At 36.0% G+C, this 18,621-nt stretch overlaps 1 protein-coding gene across 3 annotated transcripts in view; it reads left to right on the top strand.

The window, feature by feature from the left end:
* The window catches only part of slc9a9.L (solute carrier family 9, subfamily A (NHE9, cation proton antiporter 9), member 9 L homeolog), a 344,517-nt gene that overhangs the window by 57,212 nt on the left and 268,684 nt on the right, over positions 1-18,621 (top strand). For all 3 annotated transcript variants that reach the window (XM_018263826.2, XM_018263827.2, XM_041563391.1), the window contains 2 exons: positions 12,327-12,442; positions 15,627-15,732. In XM_018263826.2, coding sequence (XP_018119315.1) covers positions 12,327-12,442; positions 15,627-15,732 — 222 coding nt within the window. The remainder of the gene's footprint in view (positions 1-12,326; positions 12,443-15,626; positions 15,733-18,621) is intronic.

Here is an 18,621-nt window from a genome sequence, read left to right as displayed (position 1 = left end):
CAACTCTAACACCACAAGCTGTATCAAATGTATGCACAGTTTAAGTCTTGAGCACAGTGACATCGGCAGGCCATTTGTATAAACACCAAAGAGGCCTATATATATATGATTCCATTGTCCCCATCCAATTATATTTTGTATTTTCTTGCTCTCCTCTCTTCCACTCTGGGAACTTAAGGAACATTAAACTTTAACTGGAAAAGCAATAAGAAATAAAAGATGGAAAGCAATTAGGCAAATATCGTTTTTAAATTAAAAAAAATGAGGTAGAATGCATTTTCAATAAAAATCCTATTCATTGTGCTCATTTATCTCAAATGTATTTAAGGTGTGTACTGTATTAATAGAATCAGTCATTACAACACCTCCCAGCAGGCATTTCACACCACTCACTGCCCAAAACCGTGAAGAACCGCCTACTTTGCTTTAAATGAAAGTTCATAATTTCCTCCAGTCTAAAGGGGTGGACTCTAGTTCTTTGATATTTTTTTTATGCGAATAAAATATCCCCTGATATTTGTCTATAATGTTCTCTAATGGACTTGTGAAGAGTAATTATGTCCTCTCACAAACACCTTTTTTCACCAGAGAAACCTCAACCTTGACAATCTTTCCTCATAGTTTAATTCTTCCATCCCTCTCACCAGTCTGTTTGCACATATCTATAAGCTCTCAGACTCATTTATACCCTTCTTAAGGACAGGGCCCAAAACTGCACGGCATACTTAAGGTGTCGCCTTCCTAGGGATCTATAAAGAGGCAAAATTATGATATCCTTCGAGTTGATTTTGTTTTTTTTTATGGAAGACCGAAATGTATTTGCTTCAGTTGCCACTGACACATGCATATAGTTACACAATTTGTTATCCACAAAAATCCTCAACTCATTCTCAGTTAAGGGACACCCCAAAACACTACCATTTAGTGTATAGCTAGCATTTGTTATTTCTACAAAGTGTATACCTTGCATTTATAAACACTGAACCTCATTTGCTAGTACTTAAAATACCAATCTCAAGGTCATTAGTGAACAAATTAAAACCAAAAGGGCCAAGGACAGACTCCTGTGGTACACCAATAACAACACTGGTCCAATTAGAAAATGTTTCAATTACAACCATCTTTCAGCCAGTTCTCTATCCAAGTACAAATGTTATGTTCCAGGCCAATATTGCTTACTTTAATAAGTAAACGTTTTTGTGGTACTGTATTAAATAATGTATCAAAGGCTGAGTACCATTTAGATCACATCGACTGCCATCCCATAGCCTGTGTTTCTGTTAACCTCCTCATAGAAAGCAATTAAATTAGTCCAGCAAGATCTGTTATGTATAACTCCATGCCGACACAAACTCATAGTAATTTGCAAGGTAATCAAGTATCTTATCTTATCATGCAAAAAGAATCCTACAAAGTTGTGTTAAGATGATTGGCAATCATAGAGCTAAGTACCATGGTATGCATACCATTCAAATGCTTTTGATAAGGATGCCTTTTAAATAACCCATCATAAACAAGCAAATTATTAATTTTAAAATCAGGGTTTTTTTTTACAATTCTTTTTTAACTGCTGTTCTAAAAAAGTTCTTAAAATTGGCTTTACAGAAATGGTCACAAACAGCCCCCCCCCCCAAACAGACTGTGTTTTCAGCTTTTTCCATAGTCTTGCACTCAGCTACCAACCTTTCTCTAAATACTTGAGATTAAATACAGTAGATTGCTTGACATTTTGTTTTAGTTTCTTAATAGACATAGGACCCATTTGTCCAGTCCCAACACAAAAGTTGGAATCCTTGTTCTGTGCTGTGTAGGGTGGGTCTCCTTGATCCCATTTAATAATATGGCATTTGCTACAAGAATTGGTAATTCAAAAGGGTGCATCACTGGTTCTATGCAAATTTTGCAGCAGCACGGCAGGGAGGTGGAGCATCCGGGGGGTCTGGAGGTGGGCCCTGGACATCAGCCCTGGTGGGCCCTGGGCACCCCAGTCGGACCCTGGGTGGGGACCCTGCATTAGGGCCAAGGAATTACCTTTGAAATCAATAGGGAAGGGCTGCAAGTGTTTTGTTGCCTTCCTGTGCTCTACTAAACACTCAACAGCAAATTGACTCCAATTGTACCATATGCCCATTGCCTTAAAAGTTAGGTTCCTATTTTCCCTGATCACACCATAGATAAACAGTGCTTAAGGCTTGACTCACAACCATAGGTGTTGCATTTGCTTAAAAGTCATTATATGCTTTCATGCCTCCTGCTTTTACTTTTATTTTCTAGTAGTACCCACATACTAATCTGTTTCAAACAGCAGCAGCCATCAAACAGTAGGGGTGTTGTTATGCTTTACAGAATGAAGCATTTTGTGTCTCACACAGTGGAATAATGTGTGGGGGTAGGAAAAGCAGGTTAAATAACCAGAGTAGGTGCTCAAATTGCAACCTGACTTCATTACTGAAGTCAACCCACAACAAAAAAACACATTTTATTTCTAGGCTTTACATTTCGAAAATAATCTTCCCTTAATAATGTCATGTGTGAATAGTATACCGTGAACAATATTTTGATTATAATAATATACATCTTTAGCATGATTTGAACAAACCCCTTATAAAAAAATGTTAAACGTGATCCAACCCCAAATAAGGCATGAATGTCAAACTGCTTACTGTGCTCTTCTGTGCACTTTCATTTTCTGTTTTTTTTTTTTTTTTTTTTGCGTACTTGGAAAGATATTAGCTGCATTTGACTGCTAATGCCAAGCTTTTGGCTCAGGAGATCTCATTTCACTGTTATGTGTGGTGTGTCCAATAGACCCGTCTCTACACAGCTATCTCCAGGAGGGCAGGAAGAAGTTGGCAATATCCCATTGGCTAAGTTCAGCTTTACAAGCGCCCAGTAGAAAATAATTGGGTCCTGTGAGCGATTTGACATGGGCCTGGTGCACATATATGTTATCTTCACAACTTTTCAAGTATTCTTCATTTTTAATTATTTTATGGTTTTTGAATTCATTTTTTTTTTTCATCTTCTTTGCAGCTTTTTAAATAGGGGTCACTGACTCTGGAAGCTAAAAACGATTGCTCTGTGAGACAGCAATTGTATTCTTTAATTGTATTACTTCTCTTTCCCTTCAGGCCCTCTCCTTTACATATTCCAGTTTTTCATTTACACTGCTGCTTGGTTGCTAGGAAAATTTAGACCCTAGCAGCCAGGTAGCTGTTTAAATTTCAAAACTGAAGAGCTGTTTAACAAAAAACTCAATTAATAAAAAAAAACACATAACAAAGACCAATTGCAAATTGTTTTAGAATAACACTCTCTACATCATAGTATAAAATGATTTAAAGGTGAACAACCCGTTTAGCTAAACTAAAAACCTAAAAACTAACAGAAGACAACTGCTCATAGCTCTGCAATTATATCTAATAAGGCCTTCAATCCCCCTCAATATTATGAACCGACTGGTGAGGATTGTGCTATAACTAACCAACTGGTGCAACTATACCCTAATTAACTCATAGGCTGAAAGGATCAAACAGTTAAGCAATAATACCCCAGATTTAAATGAAAAATTAACTTAACAGAAACTCGAAAGAACAGTAATGCAAATAAAAACCAAGTAAAATACAAGATATCCTCCTTTTGGCCTCTCCCCCACTTATTATAGCAGGACCCAAACTAATTTCTTATTGGCAACAGAAAGTAAGTTGTGGAAGCTGTTTCGTATAAAGGTAAAACCTCTGTCAAGGCAACCGTGCTACAGTAGCTCCATTCATGTTTATAAACACAAATATACAGGAATAGGAAACATTCTGGGCACACAATGAACTGATATTTAAGAAACTAAGGTAAGATAAAGTATGTTTACCATTAAAAGTAAAAAGCAACATAAAGTGCACAGAGCAAGGGATCATAACAGCAACACAAGAGAAATTGAGAAAGCAGATGGTATAGAGAGATGGTCTACAGAGGTAAGGGATTCTTCAAGGTCTTAGCTTTGTTACACAGGACACCAGCAGAGGGACAAATTGCAACAAAACTGGGAAGTCAATTATCAGGCCGTGAGATATGGAACATTTTGCTTTTGAAAGAGATTTGCTCAGGGGGAGTAAGTACATGGACTGCCGTGATTCTATGCTGTTCAATTTGAGCAATAACTTTCTAGATGATTAGAAGCCTCCCGCAGCTCAGCAGTAAGGAAATATGCATTTCAGGTAGAACACTGCTACAAAGCAAAATAACTGAATCATTAACACATCCAGTGCTGGATTATGGTGTCTGCACACTAAAGGACAGATTTAGATAAAGAATCAAGTTGGAGAACAGTTAATACATTCCTGACAGTGATCAAAGTGTTTCATTAATTGGCTCCTTCGTTAATGCAGATTTATTTTATAATTTGTAAGAATGTGTTTGATTGCTTTTAGCATGCGAACACCTTTATTTTTTTATGGGAAGTGTTAGAGCTCAACAGAAGTGCTGAGTTTTAACACCCCTGCAAATCTTTAATCCCTGAAGCAGATTTATGTGGAGATTAACGGTTAGGACAAAGTTTTATTTTCTACACTATAACAATTCATTTTACTACACTAAATAGTGTTGTGGTATGTGGTAGTGTGTTTGTCAGTTTCAGTGATGCGATTTTTTTTTTTGAATTTATGGCAACATTTGGAGGACAAGTAGAATTGGAAGAAATTTAGAGCTGCCATTCAACTAGTAATAAAGGAAAAAAACAGCTTCTGTTATTATCCCCTTTTTATACAGTACCCATACATTTTGTGGCACTTTACAGAAATTATACATCATGAAATTATACATCATGTGCATAACAAAGCTTCTCTGTACAGAGCGGTGGATATGCATTTATATAAAATAAGGGATAATAATCAAGAGGAAATAAAAGTTGATGTGCAGACGGTGTTTTCTTGAGCGCTTTTTCAGTTTACTTACTTTTTAAGTTTACTTACTTTTTAAGTTACAGGTATATACTTTTTTGAGAAACTTTTTATTTTGCAGCATAGATGGCAGCTCAGGCATTGATTACCCTTTGCAAACAGTTCATAGTGCTTGATCTGGAGGAAAGAAACTTGTAATGGTAGTTACCAGATTATCTTCTGGAAGGATAAGTAGTCCAACACCGCTGGTCAGATAAAAGAAATATTTATTACGGTACACATATACATTCATTTGGTTCTGTTCCATACTCCAGAATAGCGGATTCAAACATTCACATCACGGCTCATACTTCATTACTCCTTTCACTTGCCAAGCATACATTCGCCAGCATCCAGGTACCCCCTCTGAGACTCTTCAGGCTCATCCCTTTCCAGGGTCACTCACCACTTCCCGGTCCTGACAGCCCGGCATATGTAATGTCCTGTTCCGGGTATGAATTTCTTGCCCCTCCTTCAGGATGCCCCTATGCCTCACTATCACTTCTGCCCTAACTGGCTTAGCCACGGCTCTTAGGCCTCTACCTCCTCATTGGGGTCCAAACTATCCATGCTAGTTATTCCCTAAACTAGCTGAAGTACTTAGTGCTTCACACTCAGAGCCCTTTCTCTATCTACTTCGAGAGTGGAAAGAACTCCGCCCAGGGTGTGTCATCCCCTTAAATACCTTTTCTCTCCATTCTAACTCCCCCTAGTGGTCGGGCAGGAACTGCAACAAAATAAAGTTATACTCTGCCCCCTTGTGGTGACACTCACTAATTACACTACCTAATTTTCAACATTTCACAATCTTTACGTTTCACACGGTTCACTCATACAAGCTGAGTGCCTGAACCCAGCAAAAATGCAGTGTCCTAATAAGATCCCAAAACACGACTGGCATAGGGCATTTGCATAGAAATTAACTCTTGAGCTGCAGTACCCAGCAAAGAGTTAAAGATATGCACAGGCTGTGTATTTAGTTCAGCTTCAGTTGCATTTGCAACCTATCAGCCCACAGCTATGCAGCTTAGAAAATCCCCCCAAAAATGTACAGAGCAGAAAGCATGCGATACAAGGAGAACTCTCAAATGTCCAATGACATTTTTTTAAAATTAAGTGTAATCACTTTGAGATTTAGGAATATAATGCTGTCATGAGGTTGGAAGTGTCCCTATTGCTTTAATATTACTTTAAAGACTCTCACTGCAAACAGGTTCAGGTGCGGCAGCAAATCTACATATAATGGTGCCTATGAAAACAAGGCCTTTTGTGCATAGTAAGACTATTATCAAGGATTATCATCCTTTTATACTATTTTATATAATCATTTTATCCTAATTAATACCTCATAAATAAAGCTCTGTCAAGGAAACTAGAGAAATAAAATGTTTAATGAGGTTTTGGAAGTTCTTGCGCAGGAAGCGGACTGTCAGCAATTTAGCTGATTTGTGTTTGCAGAAACCAGGCTGAAGTTAATCAGCGGATTTAGCTCTTCAAGGAGAATCCTCCTCTTAAGAATTTATAGCACAGGAAATGTAGTAGAAGAATCCAATGGAAGGATTATTAGGCTAATACACTCTTGACTTCCTGTGCTATCCTGAATTTCATATACCCTTGGGCAGCAGAACAGTCACATGAGAAGAGAGCTGCACAGATTTTTAAAGGCAGTGCATTGACTTTCCCACAGATCAGAATAAGAAGCACAGAGCAAATGTGCGGGATTCTCAATTAGTTTGTTTATAAAATGTACCCTTTAGCTAGGGCAGAGAGATTGACTTCCCTGGTCTCCAGCCGTAGACAATGCCTCAAGGCCAGCTAGCAATTGTGAATATACAAATATAAATGTACATTTACAGAAATATTCAAACCCATGTTCTCCTGCTGTTAAACTACGCTCTTTGACAAAGGCTGAACATCCTAATTTTATTCCTAAGTGAAGAATTTCTGCAAGCAGTATTTTATGCATTATTTGGAAACCTTAACATTATTGTGACAGATGTTTATCCGTGGAACCCCTGAGGTCCAGGGGGACAGCCACCTGTAAGCACCCAGTGAGCTGTTATTGAAAATAAACTGTACTTTTGAGTCAGTGTTAATACCTCATCATTTGTACAGCATGCAGTGTTGGTAGCAGCTCATTAGAGATTTTATTGAATGAAAGTTGGGACAGGGCAACAAAATCAATAAAGAAAATAGGTTTCTAGTTAAAGCAAAGGCTAACTAAATTATTTTGTTTATATTTAGTGAAAAGGTCTTAGATAAGTGTTTTATATTTTCCTGCAGGCATCTGCTGAAAAAAGATTCTGAGCCCATTTTAATACAGTGCATTTTATTTATCAATGACAGTTGAATTACATTTCAGAAACTGGAAACAACGATTTTAATGTATAAAATGAGCAGCAACTTACAGTCTGTATTGCTGAACATATTAGCAATTGATTTATTATTTATTCTGTCTAAACTAAACATGGGATCCTATTAGCTAGTAACTATAGGCCTGTATCTCACACACATCCTCTCCACAATCGATCTTCTACCTCACCCAGTAAACCACCTCTGCAAATCCCTACAGTGGCTACTATATATTTGCATATCACATTTAAACTCATAACCCTTAATGACAACATTTTCTTTTAACAATTGTGGTGAAGTTTTTTTTTACCAGACCCCCTGAGAAAGAAACGTTGATATTGCTTTGAGAAAAGCTTACTAATAACACGTAAATGGAGTTAACATGGACGGTCACATCTAACTTGACCTTAGTGGGGATTTTATAGGTTTTTTTTATAGTGTTTTTATAGGTTTCCTATAAAAGATGATTTTGAAAAGTCATTATTACAATTCCACACCTTTACATTTGAAACCTTATCTACAGATACTCTCCAAATTGACCACTTTGTTCATACAATGACCTCCGCTCTAGGAACTTCCTCACATGTCTGCCACCAAAGCATCTCCCTATCTGTGAAGTTCATTACCCCACAACATCGGACATTCCCTCCAAATAGCTCAAACCCGAAAATACACCATCTAAAACCTGTTGCGGTCATGCAGAAGTCAATGGCAGAGGTCCCTTTAACCATTTGAAGATGTTAATAGCCTTCATGATGTTCAAATTTTTTTTGGTGGGTTTTTCTTGACAACTCGATTATTTAGACCAGAGAGTAATTAGTTTTCTTTTCACCGAAAACTCTTATCAATTGAGTTTTTTCCTTCCACCTACATACTGTACCTACCCCTCATAAATACAGTGCTGCTGATTGCAGGCATTACTGGAATCAGGGAATAGCCTCCGGTATCTGTGCTCCAAAATGGAGTGCAGAGACCTGTGGCAGGACAGCAATAGAGGAAGGTAGTGTTCAAAACAAAATGGCTGATTGTGGCAATTTTTTCACTTTGCACACTATCTTCCTTGCTGTAAATGCAGTGTTTGCTTCTACTTCCAAATTTTGGGACTTTCTAAGCCTTCAAATGTCTACATGAGGTTTGCTTTGCATGTAAGTTTATCCTAAATGAAAATTCATTTTTAGCATGGAGGATTCTAACCAGTGTGCCTGTCCCAACTAGGGAGTCCAAAATTGCCATTCTGGCGGCAGTAGCCTAAATGAAGGAAAAGCTTTGAAGGGAATTACCATATGTTTTTCTAGATACTCCTAGATAGTTAAATTAAAGGGACCTTAAAAACATGTTGGACCTTCAAGGAAAGTGTCAGGACTCACCCTGATGGTCTAGTGGGCCGGCAGGGATGCCCGCCGTGTTGATCCATGTGCACTGTGTCCCCTATGCACTGTGTCCCCTATGGCGCACACGACCCACGCTTCCGGGTTTACTTCCGGCAAATGTTGCCGGCGTCGTGACGTCATCGCGCAATGGTGCCAAATTCAAATGTATTTAAAGGGACTTTGTAGTCAAACTCATTGCCCGCTGTTTTTGACTCCTGCCTGCCTGACTATTCTGTATTCTGTGATCCTGACCCTTGCCTGCTGTCTGACTATTCCGAACTCCGTTATCCTGACCCGTGCCTGCCTGACCATTCTGATTGATCTCCTGGTTTCTGATCCTTGCCTGTCTAGCATTGGTTCTGGATTCTGGGTGCCGTTCGTGACAGAAAGCTTTAAACTAAAATGTTAAACAAACATACTACATACTATATACTACAATATATACTACAATTCTAACGACAATCTTTTAATAATATTTTTCTGATTCTGTCTGGCTATCTGATTCTACCAGCTATTTTTTCTGAAGGTTAGTCTTGTGGATGGAGAGTACTTAAATATAATAACATTTTGTTATTGTGCAATTAATCTTTTTTTTACTGAATCTTTGTCAGATAGCACTTTAGATTTCCAAGTGAATAAAATCATTAGGCTCATTCACCATTGCTTCTGTTAGGAAAAAGGTGCACCAGCCTGGGAAATTAAATCAGAGTGATTTTAGCATATTGGCACCCCCAATGAATAGGGCTTTCCTTGTCACAATTAAAGCTACTCTACAAGTTAAACAGTACTTTTGGTATTTGTACAACTGAGTTTGAATATTCTTTGTGGCTATTGTTTTGATTTTAGGTGTTAATCAGTCAATGCTTTGCCAACCAATAATATTCCCTTCATAGTTCCTGTCTATCTATTTGTATGTTAAGTGACCACTTTATTTAGTTTATTTCAGTTAAAAGACCAAAGTAAATATACTGTTCTATTTTCATGACTTTCTTCTACTTATGATTTGTCATTATGTATTTCTGTAGTTGTTTTCTTCTTTGTATTTTGGAGCCATCTATTAATTATACATTTTAGGTACAATCATATTTCATGATATAATTATAGTTTTGAAAATAACTATGAAGATGTTCTAATTACAGATCTGGAAATTACCCTTAATTAGTCTGTATAGCTTAGACTTATTTTAGCTTTTTTCCCCCCTTTGTTTTTGATTACCAATAAAGGCTAGATTGCATCCATTAAGCAGGATACTGCAGCTGAAGACAAATATTTGATTTAAAGAAAATTGTACTTAAAAATGTTAACTATTAGGAAATGTGCAATTCAAAGCAACAATACATTCAATTAATATCTGATTTTAAAATTGGAAACAAAGGATTTTTACTTTCATTTGAATGTATTGTTGAAACATAGAATTTACCTTGCTGTAACTTTGCAAGTACTTCAACAGTTCAATGTAAAATTAAAAACTGGGTAAATAGGCTGTGCAAAATAAAAAATGTTTTCAATATATTAAGCCAAAAATGTAATGTATAAAGGCTGGAGTGACTGCATGGCTAACATAATAGTCAAACCTACTTCCTGCTTTGCAGCTCTCTTGGTTTCCACTGCAGTAACCAATCAGTGACTTGAGCGGTGGGGTGCACATGGGGCATGCACTAAATACTGAACTGTTCCTTTTAAAGTGCATAATAGTTTTTATAGAAGCAATGTCATCTCCAGAACCCTAAATTCAATTTCTCAGACATTTTGGGCTCTGAAATAATTAACACACTTCCAATGCAATTTTATTTTGTTTTTAACAAGAGAGTTGGTTACAAAGGTATGCAAAATAATTAAAATACCTAATGAAAAAGGTTAATATTTCAGAATCATGTAACAACACATGCACAAACAAAGCCTGAACCTCGACAGATTATTGTTAAATGGTCTGGGGAAATGGAGTAATCTAATGTGTACTGACTTATATTTTACTCATTTACTGCAGTTGGATGGATTTATGTTTAAAGAAAATCAAAGGAAACCTTGAATCCACAGAATAGAATATATTATTACTTACTCCTGCAGGACTCAAGTGCTTTATAGCAACCAGAAGAAGCTGGAATATAAAGCCTTGCTACTGTGGGACTCAAAGCACTTTATAGCACTCAAGGCAGTCCTTATTGCACAAAATATACTAAGACACCAGAGGTTGCATGTAAAAAATATTTGTAAATGGAGAAAAATGCATGCAACTTTTTAGCACAAAAACAACACAGTGACAACACGTTCAGTAGACATTTTATTATATATAATTCAAACTGGCACAAAAGCTAAAATCAAGTTGGGATATCATTTTGAAGGCTTACAAAACTTATATTCAATTTGCACAAAGGAAAAATTGTACACTTTGGCCATATTTAATCTTTTAACACATTTTTATTGCATTCCCACATTAGGAGGTTCAGTGTCTTATCCAGAGTCATAAGGAGTTGACATTAGGATGTAAAGCTTGCTCAGAGGTAGAGCACTGAGCTTCTTGGCAGATTATTTGTTCAAGGAAATATGGATATGTCCAAGACTTGTTGCAGATGCATAAGGCTGATATCTTGCATGCATTCTCCAACAACCAGACCAAAACATCATTAGATCATAATGAAGAGTTCTTAAGAGTGTAAAGATGTACATCTCCTAATAACCTCTCAAACACAGATTTCTTGTTTATATGCTGTCTAATATCCACATTTGAAACAATGAAAAACAAAGAAGAACCTGTAAAACAAAGAAGAACCTCAGCAGCTATAATAGTTCCTGGAAAATGCACAGTAGCAGCACCATCTTGCACCGCTTCCACTCTTTTTTGCACTTATCACTGGCATGAAGCACATGCAGTTGAAGCAAGGTCTGAACTTAATTCAACTGTGCATGCTGTATGGGGAAATTGCAATGAGTAGGACCCAAACCAGTGCAAGAGGCTGTCAATCAACCCTGCCACACTACTCTGCATTTTTCAGCTCAGAAAAATTATAGCTGCTGTATATAAGATGCTACCTTCAGGTGGTGGACAAAATCATCATCATCATCATCATTTATTTATATAGCGCCGACAAGATACGCAGTGCTTTAAATTAAGTCGATCCATACGTTTTGCCCTGTATGAATATTTATATGCAGACCCATCTAGTGGTCTACATCCACAACCCAAAGTGGCCTTTGGTGAGATTTTCAAATCGATATATCCACAACCAGGCTGTTAGTAGATTTGGTCTCATAAACACATACCCCCAGATGTCCTGATTGAGGTCCTGATCATGGTCTCCAAAAGTAGTGGGGGTCACTAGGAAGTGGGCAGAGTCATAGGTGGATCAAGTGTGTGTCTGGGTGTGGCCTAAATTGCCCCAGTTTTCTATTTCTAAACATTGTAAAGTAAACGGATTAGGTTGGCTTGGAAGATAATATTGGCCACTGCATGGCTAGCTTTGTTCTTTGTCTACTCCTTGAATAAATAAAAGCAATATGAATTGCTGTAGGTCTCTACAGGTTTGGCATTAATTAGCTGATGAAAAGCTTTTGATGTACTGCACACAATTGTTCATGTTTGCTTTCTATAGAGATTGCCATGCTGACAGTTATTTTATTGCTTAGAAGGTCTGAGTATTGTAAATCTTGTAATAAAACAGTGTTTCTATGACAGGTTGATAATGTATGGCTTTGTTAAAGCAATGACGCAGCTGGGACAGATACAGAAGGGTGACTTCCACTTCACAGACTGCTTATTTTTTGGCTCTCTGATGTCCGCCACTGATCCAGGTAATTTTTTGCGGTGTTTTTTTTTTCTGAGTCAGTTTCTTGCATATTTATTATACAGGTAAGGGATACCTTATCCATAAAACTGTTATTCAGAAAGATATGAAGTATGGGAACACCATTTCCTGCAGACTCCATTTTAAGCAAATAATTCTAACTTTTAAAAGTGATTTTCTTTTTCTATGTAATAATAAAACAGTACTTTGTATTTGATCCCAGCCACATTGGTGGCAAAACAATCCTATTGGGTTTATTTAATATTTAAATATTTTTAGTTGACTTAAGGTATGAAGTTTCAAATTTCAAAAATACCCCTTATCCAGAAACCCCTGACCCAAGCATTCCTGACCTGTATTGAAAGGTATACTTTTTTATTGTTATGCAACATTTTACATTGCATAAAACATGCACATATCCCTTTTTAATCAGAATTGTATTATATGTCATTATATAATTTTACATTTATTAATGCACCAGCCAAGTGCAATACTGATTTGTTCAAGCTACTTTTGTAAGACATCTTAAAGGATAACCATCTCACTGTAGAACATGAATAATAGAGTGCTGATGCTTAAGTACAAGGCACTTACATAAAAACCAATACTGAAATTATCCGTTATTATTTCAAGATAAAAAGAAATTCCATGTGCTGCCTTTTCTGTTAGCTAAGGGCAGGAATTTCCATATACATTCTTCATTTAATGATTGTAGATTTATGGACAATGAAAAACCCCTGCTGCTGATATTAGTGGGAGGGGACCTGTAGGGAGTGATTGATTCTACAAGTAAAAGTGATCAAAATGCCTTGTATAACAGCGCCCTGGGTTATGTTCTGATACACAGCTTCAAACAGTACATACTATATCACACTATCATTACACCTGATTTCATCATATATATATCACTCTGTATAATTAGGACTTAAGCTCATCACGTATTAGATATATTATCCTCATGGGGCCTGAGGTTTTACACAAAAGCGCTTTTTCCATGAAGCGATGCATATCCCTGAAGGATACTAAAAATAATTTAACTAAAAAAAACCCAGGAGGATTGTTTTTCCACCAAAATTTAGTTATTAGTATAGTGTAGTTAAAATCATGGTTCTGTTTTATTAGTACAGTTGCAATATGTGTTTTTATGTGATGGCAAATACAAGTTCCAATGGGCCAGCGACAGATATGTGTACTTCTAGTGATTCTTATCTTGGACTGGAAGGAATTATCTTGATTTTATGGGGTACTTTTTATTACTAAATGACACTGTGTCCATTGGAAATAATTCACTCTAACATTTTAAATGTTATTCTTGAACCAATAAAATGTTTTTTTTTTACTTTTGTAATTTTGGTGTGTAGGCAGCTATATCAGTTCATTCTGCCTGATTCCGTGCTTTCAGAAAGAGCCAGCACTTCACAATGCAACTTCTTTCAGATTAACTATTATTTCTTTTACTCAATGTAACTGAAGGAGTCATGGCCAGACTTTGGTGTTTTACTAATGGGGCATGTGAGCATTTTTAGCATTTTAGGTGTCTGGGAGCTGTTATCTTGTTACATTCCCAATGTTCTGTTGATAAGCTGCTAGGGTTGGGGGAAGGAGGGGTAAAGCAGTAGAGAGTAATTCATATTTATCAGAGCACAGGTCACATGGCTGATGGCACCTGGGAAACTCAGAACATGTTTACCCCCAATTTCAAAATAAAATACAAAATAAATCTGTTTGCTCTTTTGAAAAATGAATTTCAATGCAGGATTCTGCCAGAGAAGCACTATTAACTGATGCTTTTTTGTAAAAAAACATATTTTCCAGTGACATACTGAAAAAAGATAACAGAACAAAAATTGTCCTTCCCCCACCTTTCTTTAGGTGTCTATTTTAAAACATAATTTTTGCGTTACATCTTAGTGCTGGCACAGGTGTAACTTGCAGCCTTACTCAACAATTTTTAATAAGTGTTGGGAAAAAGCAGGGAGATAATTAGTGAAGGTTTTCTCAAGTACAAGATCATTTAGTTCAATTAACTTGTGTTTTTTTTTCCACAGGTACAGTTATGTGTTAATAACCAGAAGGTCCTTTTATTAAATTGAGGTTATACATTATGATGGCTCTAGTGGAGATGTGTTTGGATTAATATAAAAAGATAGACGCATTTGCTTGAGTAATGTTAAAATTAGGAAGTAAGGAGATGCTCGCAAATGAATATTTTTCTGCTTCAGCATATCCTTTGACAAGTAAGGTTTAGTGATCCAAAAAGAAGAGTTGGTTCAGAATAAAGCTATTTATTACATGAAGAATTGTTTGTTGGCGTTTCACTTGAAAAAGCAGAGAGACTTAAAATCTTGACAGGCTTCAGGAAATCTGTAAGGCAAACACTGTCCACTTGCAAAACCCTTATTTATACTTGTCAATATCTAAAGAAAATACACCAGCCTAGCTTGGAGGACATTCTGTTAATATGTGTCCATGTAAGTACAATAAAGGTAGATGGTTGACAAACTATGGGGCTGTTCCCCCAGGGGGCTCAAATAAGCCCCCTAAGGTTGTTGCCATTAATGTCCCAGGTTTTCAGCACAAAGTGAAAGGTAAATAATTAATATAAGGACTAGTCACTGAGAGTCTTTTGACTTGTTACATATATTTATCAAAGAGTGAAGTTAGAGATCTCCATAGTCCACTAGAGTGAAATTCCGCCTCTCTCCATTTTAGTATTTTTTAAAGTATTTATCAATGGGTGAAAGTGAAAGTTAACCCTTTGATAAATATGCCTTTCAAAATCCCATAGAAATTAATGGAGGGTGGCAGAATTTCACTCTAGTGGACTGTGGAGATCTCTGACTTCACTCATTGATACATATACCCCATAGGCTTTTTATTCACATTCAGTTCAGTGATAACCACTTTTTGCGCTTTTTCTGTGCCATTATTTAATCTAAAGGTTTATAAACAGTGAACAGATAACATGGCTAGAGACTGCTAAACTGTGACAGAGCTTATTGCTGGGTTAAAACTGCCTCTTACACTAGACCAGTTCTATAAACAGCTTTTTGTCCATGTCACAGCATAATCTCTTGCACTGATTTTCACATTGGGAAGACTCCAGCAACTGTATACATTAAAGAGTTGGGTTTTACATTGAAGACTACAGTAGTTTGAATATAATGTCTGTGTTCTTTTCTTTGTTCCAGTGACTGTGCTGGCTATATTTCATGAATTACACGTAGATACCGATCTCTACACCATGCTATTCGGAGAGAGTGTCCTAAACGATGCTGTAGCCATTGTCCTCACATAGTAAGTAAATTAGTGGTAAAAGGTTCTGTAAAAATGAATTTGTCATCTAGGCAAGCAAAGAAGCAATTGTAACAATTTAATATAAGCAGGTCTCTTGGGGAAACTGTGACTTGCAGCTTAAAGGGCAATTCACCTTCATTAGAAAAACTGCAATAACACATAAAAACCACAGAAATGTGTTCAAACTTTCATAACCTGCCAAATTTTGAAGAATTAACATGGTAATTAGGGGTGTGGCCACAAAATGGGCAAAAAAAGTTGCTCCGTTGCTCCGTGTCGCTCTTTCTATTTCCAAAATGTTGGGGATATGTGATCTCTTTATTCATGTACAAACGATAAAGAGCTTGGTGGCATAATATTTGGCATAGTAAGCAGCAGTTAAGATATACACCATATACAGTATGAGAAGAATATTATCTGTCCTCAACTAAAAGCAGGACCCTAGGATCAATCAACCATATATCTTGTGCTCCTACTTTGGTCTCAGCAGTGCCTCAAAGTGCAGTCCACTTCCACCTAGCTTTCCCCTTTTGTTGTTAAGCCTTATTCTGCTACATCTTGGTGAATGAAAATCAATATATATATATATATATATATATATATATATATATATATATATATATATATATATATATATATATATATATATATATATTGATATATTGTGTGGCCACCCAGGAGTCATATAGATAGAAAATATGCGCAATATCTAACCTTCTGGGTAAGTGTCATTTTCTTCTGTCCTGAAAAGTGCTCCCTTTAGTTTTCCATGCCCAAAAAAGGCCTCCATTTTCTTCCACAACCTGGAACCATTCACTTCTGATTATAGAGGTTACTTGTAGCATTCTTTGCACTATTTTTTTCAGAATTATATTTTTGCTCTTATTCTCTTTATTGTGAGTCCCTTTTTATCTTATTATTATGGGATTCTAATACAGTATTACCCTGAATATATGTACCCAGATTTTATGTTTTCCCAAAATGTATTCTTGTTTCTCTTTTTTGCAATACCATACAGGCAACTGGCATTTTTTTATTACCAGGTTTTTTTTTATTACGTTTCCCCAGAATTTATGTAATTCTGAAGCCACCCCCTGGGAAATGTAAAATTGGGTTTCTACTGTATCATGTTCAATGGCATATATTGTCATTATGCATTGCATAATACAAAAACACAGAAAATCACTGCTGCTTACAATATATATATATATATATATATATATATATATATATATATATATATATATATATATATATATATATATATATATAATCCACAGGGTAGTCAGGTTTAAATTGCCTGGGTGCAGTATCAAAATATCGATTAATAACCAGCCAGAAAGATCCGCACTCTCAGGTCTTAAATATAATATAAAAAATGTTTTATTATTAAATGCGGATCTTTCTTGCTGGATATATATATATATATATATATATATATATATATATATATATATATATATATATATATATATATATATATGTGTATATGCCCAATGTGTCATTTACCTGTATAATATCAAAAAAAAATTTTTTTAAATAAACAACAAACTGTGAATATAGTGGTTGTTTTGTTATTTAAGACTGATGTGAGTCTTTACTTTTGGCCAGGTAGGTGGCACTGCTGCTTTAAAAACAGTCATCTTAACATTCAGAATTTCATAAAGAGGATGGTGAAACTACCTTAAATTAAATATAATTATTTTAAAAAATATTTTTTTTCATAATACAGTACAATGTGTTTGTGTATTCATATAAACCGTGCCAGAGATATATAGATATATTTGCCCCAGTTAAAGCATTGTGACATAAGATTTCAAATGTTTTTTTGCACCATCGGTGATTAGCACCACCCTATTGTCTTTAAACTGGCCCCCGTCCCCAAAAACATGACCTCCATTTCCAAAACAAAAAGCCAACTGATTACTTATAGTATATGGTGTAGATTTACAAAATGGTGTTTGAGCCCATCTTATTAGGCCACATTACTTCCAGTCTCAGGTTCCATAACCCTGGTTGTCCATACAGAAGAATACTACCCATGCTACCGATGGGTGGTTATTACTTGACATATTGTATCTATTTTACTGTTGCAAGGAAAGGATAGATCAAATTTGACTCTTTCTGCACCTTTGCTAACCAGATATCTGTGGTTTCAGCATTAGTGATTGTGAAGGGCTACATTTTGAGAAGTCATGAAAAATTACAGTGCTAAGATTGTCTTTGGCCTTTGGCTACCATTGTTTGATAATCACAACTAAATAAACATATTTTTATTTAAAATTGCTTGGGTGAGTTGATCTTGAGCATTTTGTACCCTGCCCATGGATGTAAAAAATGTTGTTTTAACAAAACAGTCAAAAATTGCCTAGAGTGCCATTACTGGGATTTGGTTAAGATCTGACTTTGTGTTTGCCCAGAGTTAGTTGTAATAAGGGTTGACTGGACAATGACAGGTCTGTCTATTGTTAAACAAAAGATTGGTTCGCAAAACAGAATGTGATCGGGTTTTAATATTCGGTAATAAGAAACCAGTCTTTTTTCTGAATGCTGAATGGCAGCAGTGTATCCTAGCTTAACGTTTCAGATTTTACTTTTACTACAGCATTTTTTTCAGTTTTTTTTTTTTTAAATTCCCTTTGTGGGTTGTAGAGTTGCTCTCCTGAAACCAAAGGGTTCAATGGGTCATTTTGCTGTACAATTTCACTTTATTAAAGTATGTAATTCTATTCAAAATTATGTCCTAAATTAATAATTATAAATTACTTTAGTGGCCATTACAGAAATATTGAGATAGATTCAATTTAATGAGAAAAGCTTATTTCCTGATTCAGTTCAGCCTATCTCATAGAGTTCTGTGAGAAAAATTGATCTCACTGTTTATCACTT

Source organism: Xenopus laevis, chromosome 5L, assembly GCF_017654675.1.
Source record: "Xenopus laevis strain J_2021 chromosome 5L, Xenopus_laevis_v10.1, whole genome shotgun sequence".
Classification (NCBI taxonomy): Eukaryota; Metazoa; Chordata; class Amphibia; order Anura; family Pipidae; genus Xenopus; species Xenopus laevis.
The sequence above is the reverse complement of the archived record's forward strand: the minus strand, read 5'-3'. Positions and strand labels throughout refer to the sequence as shown.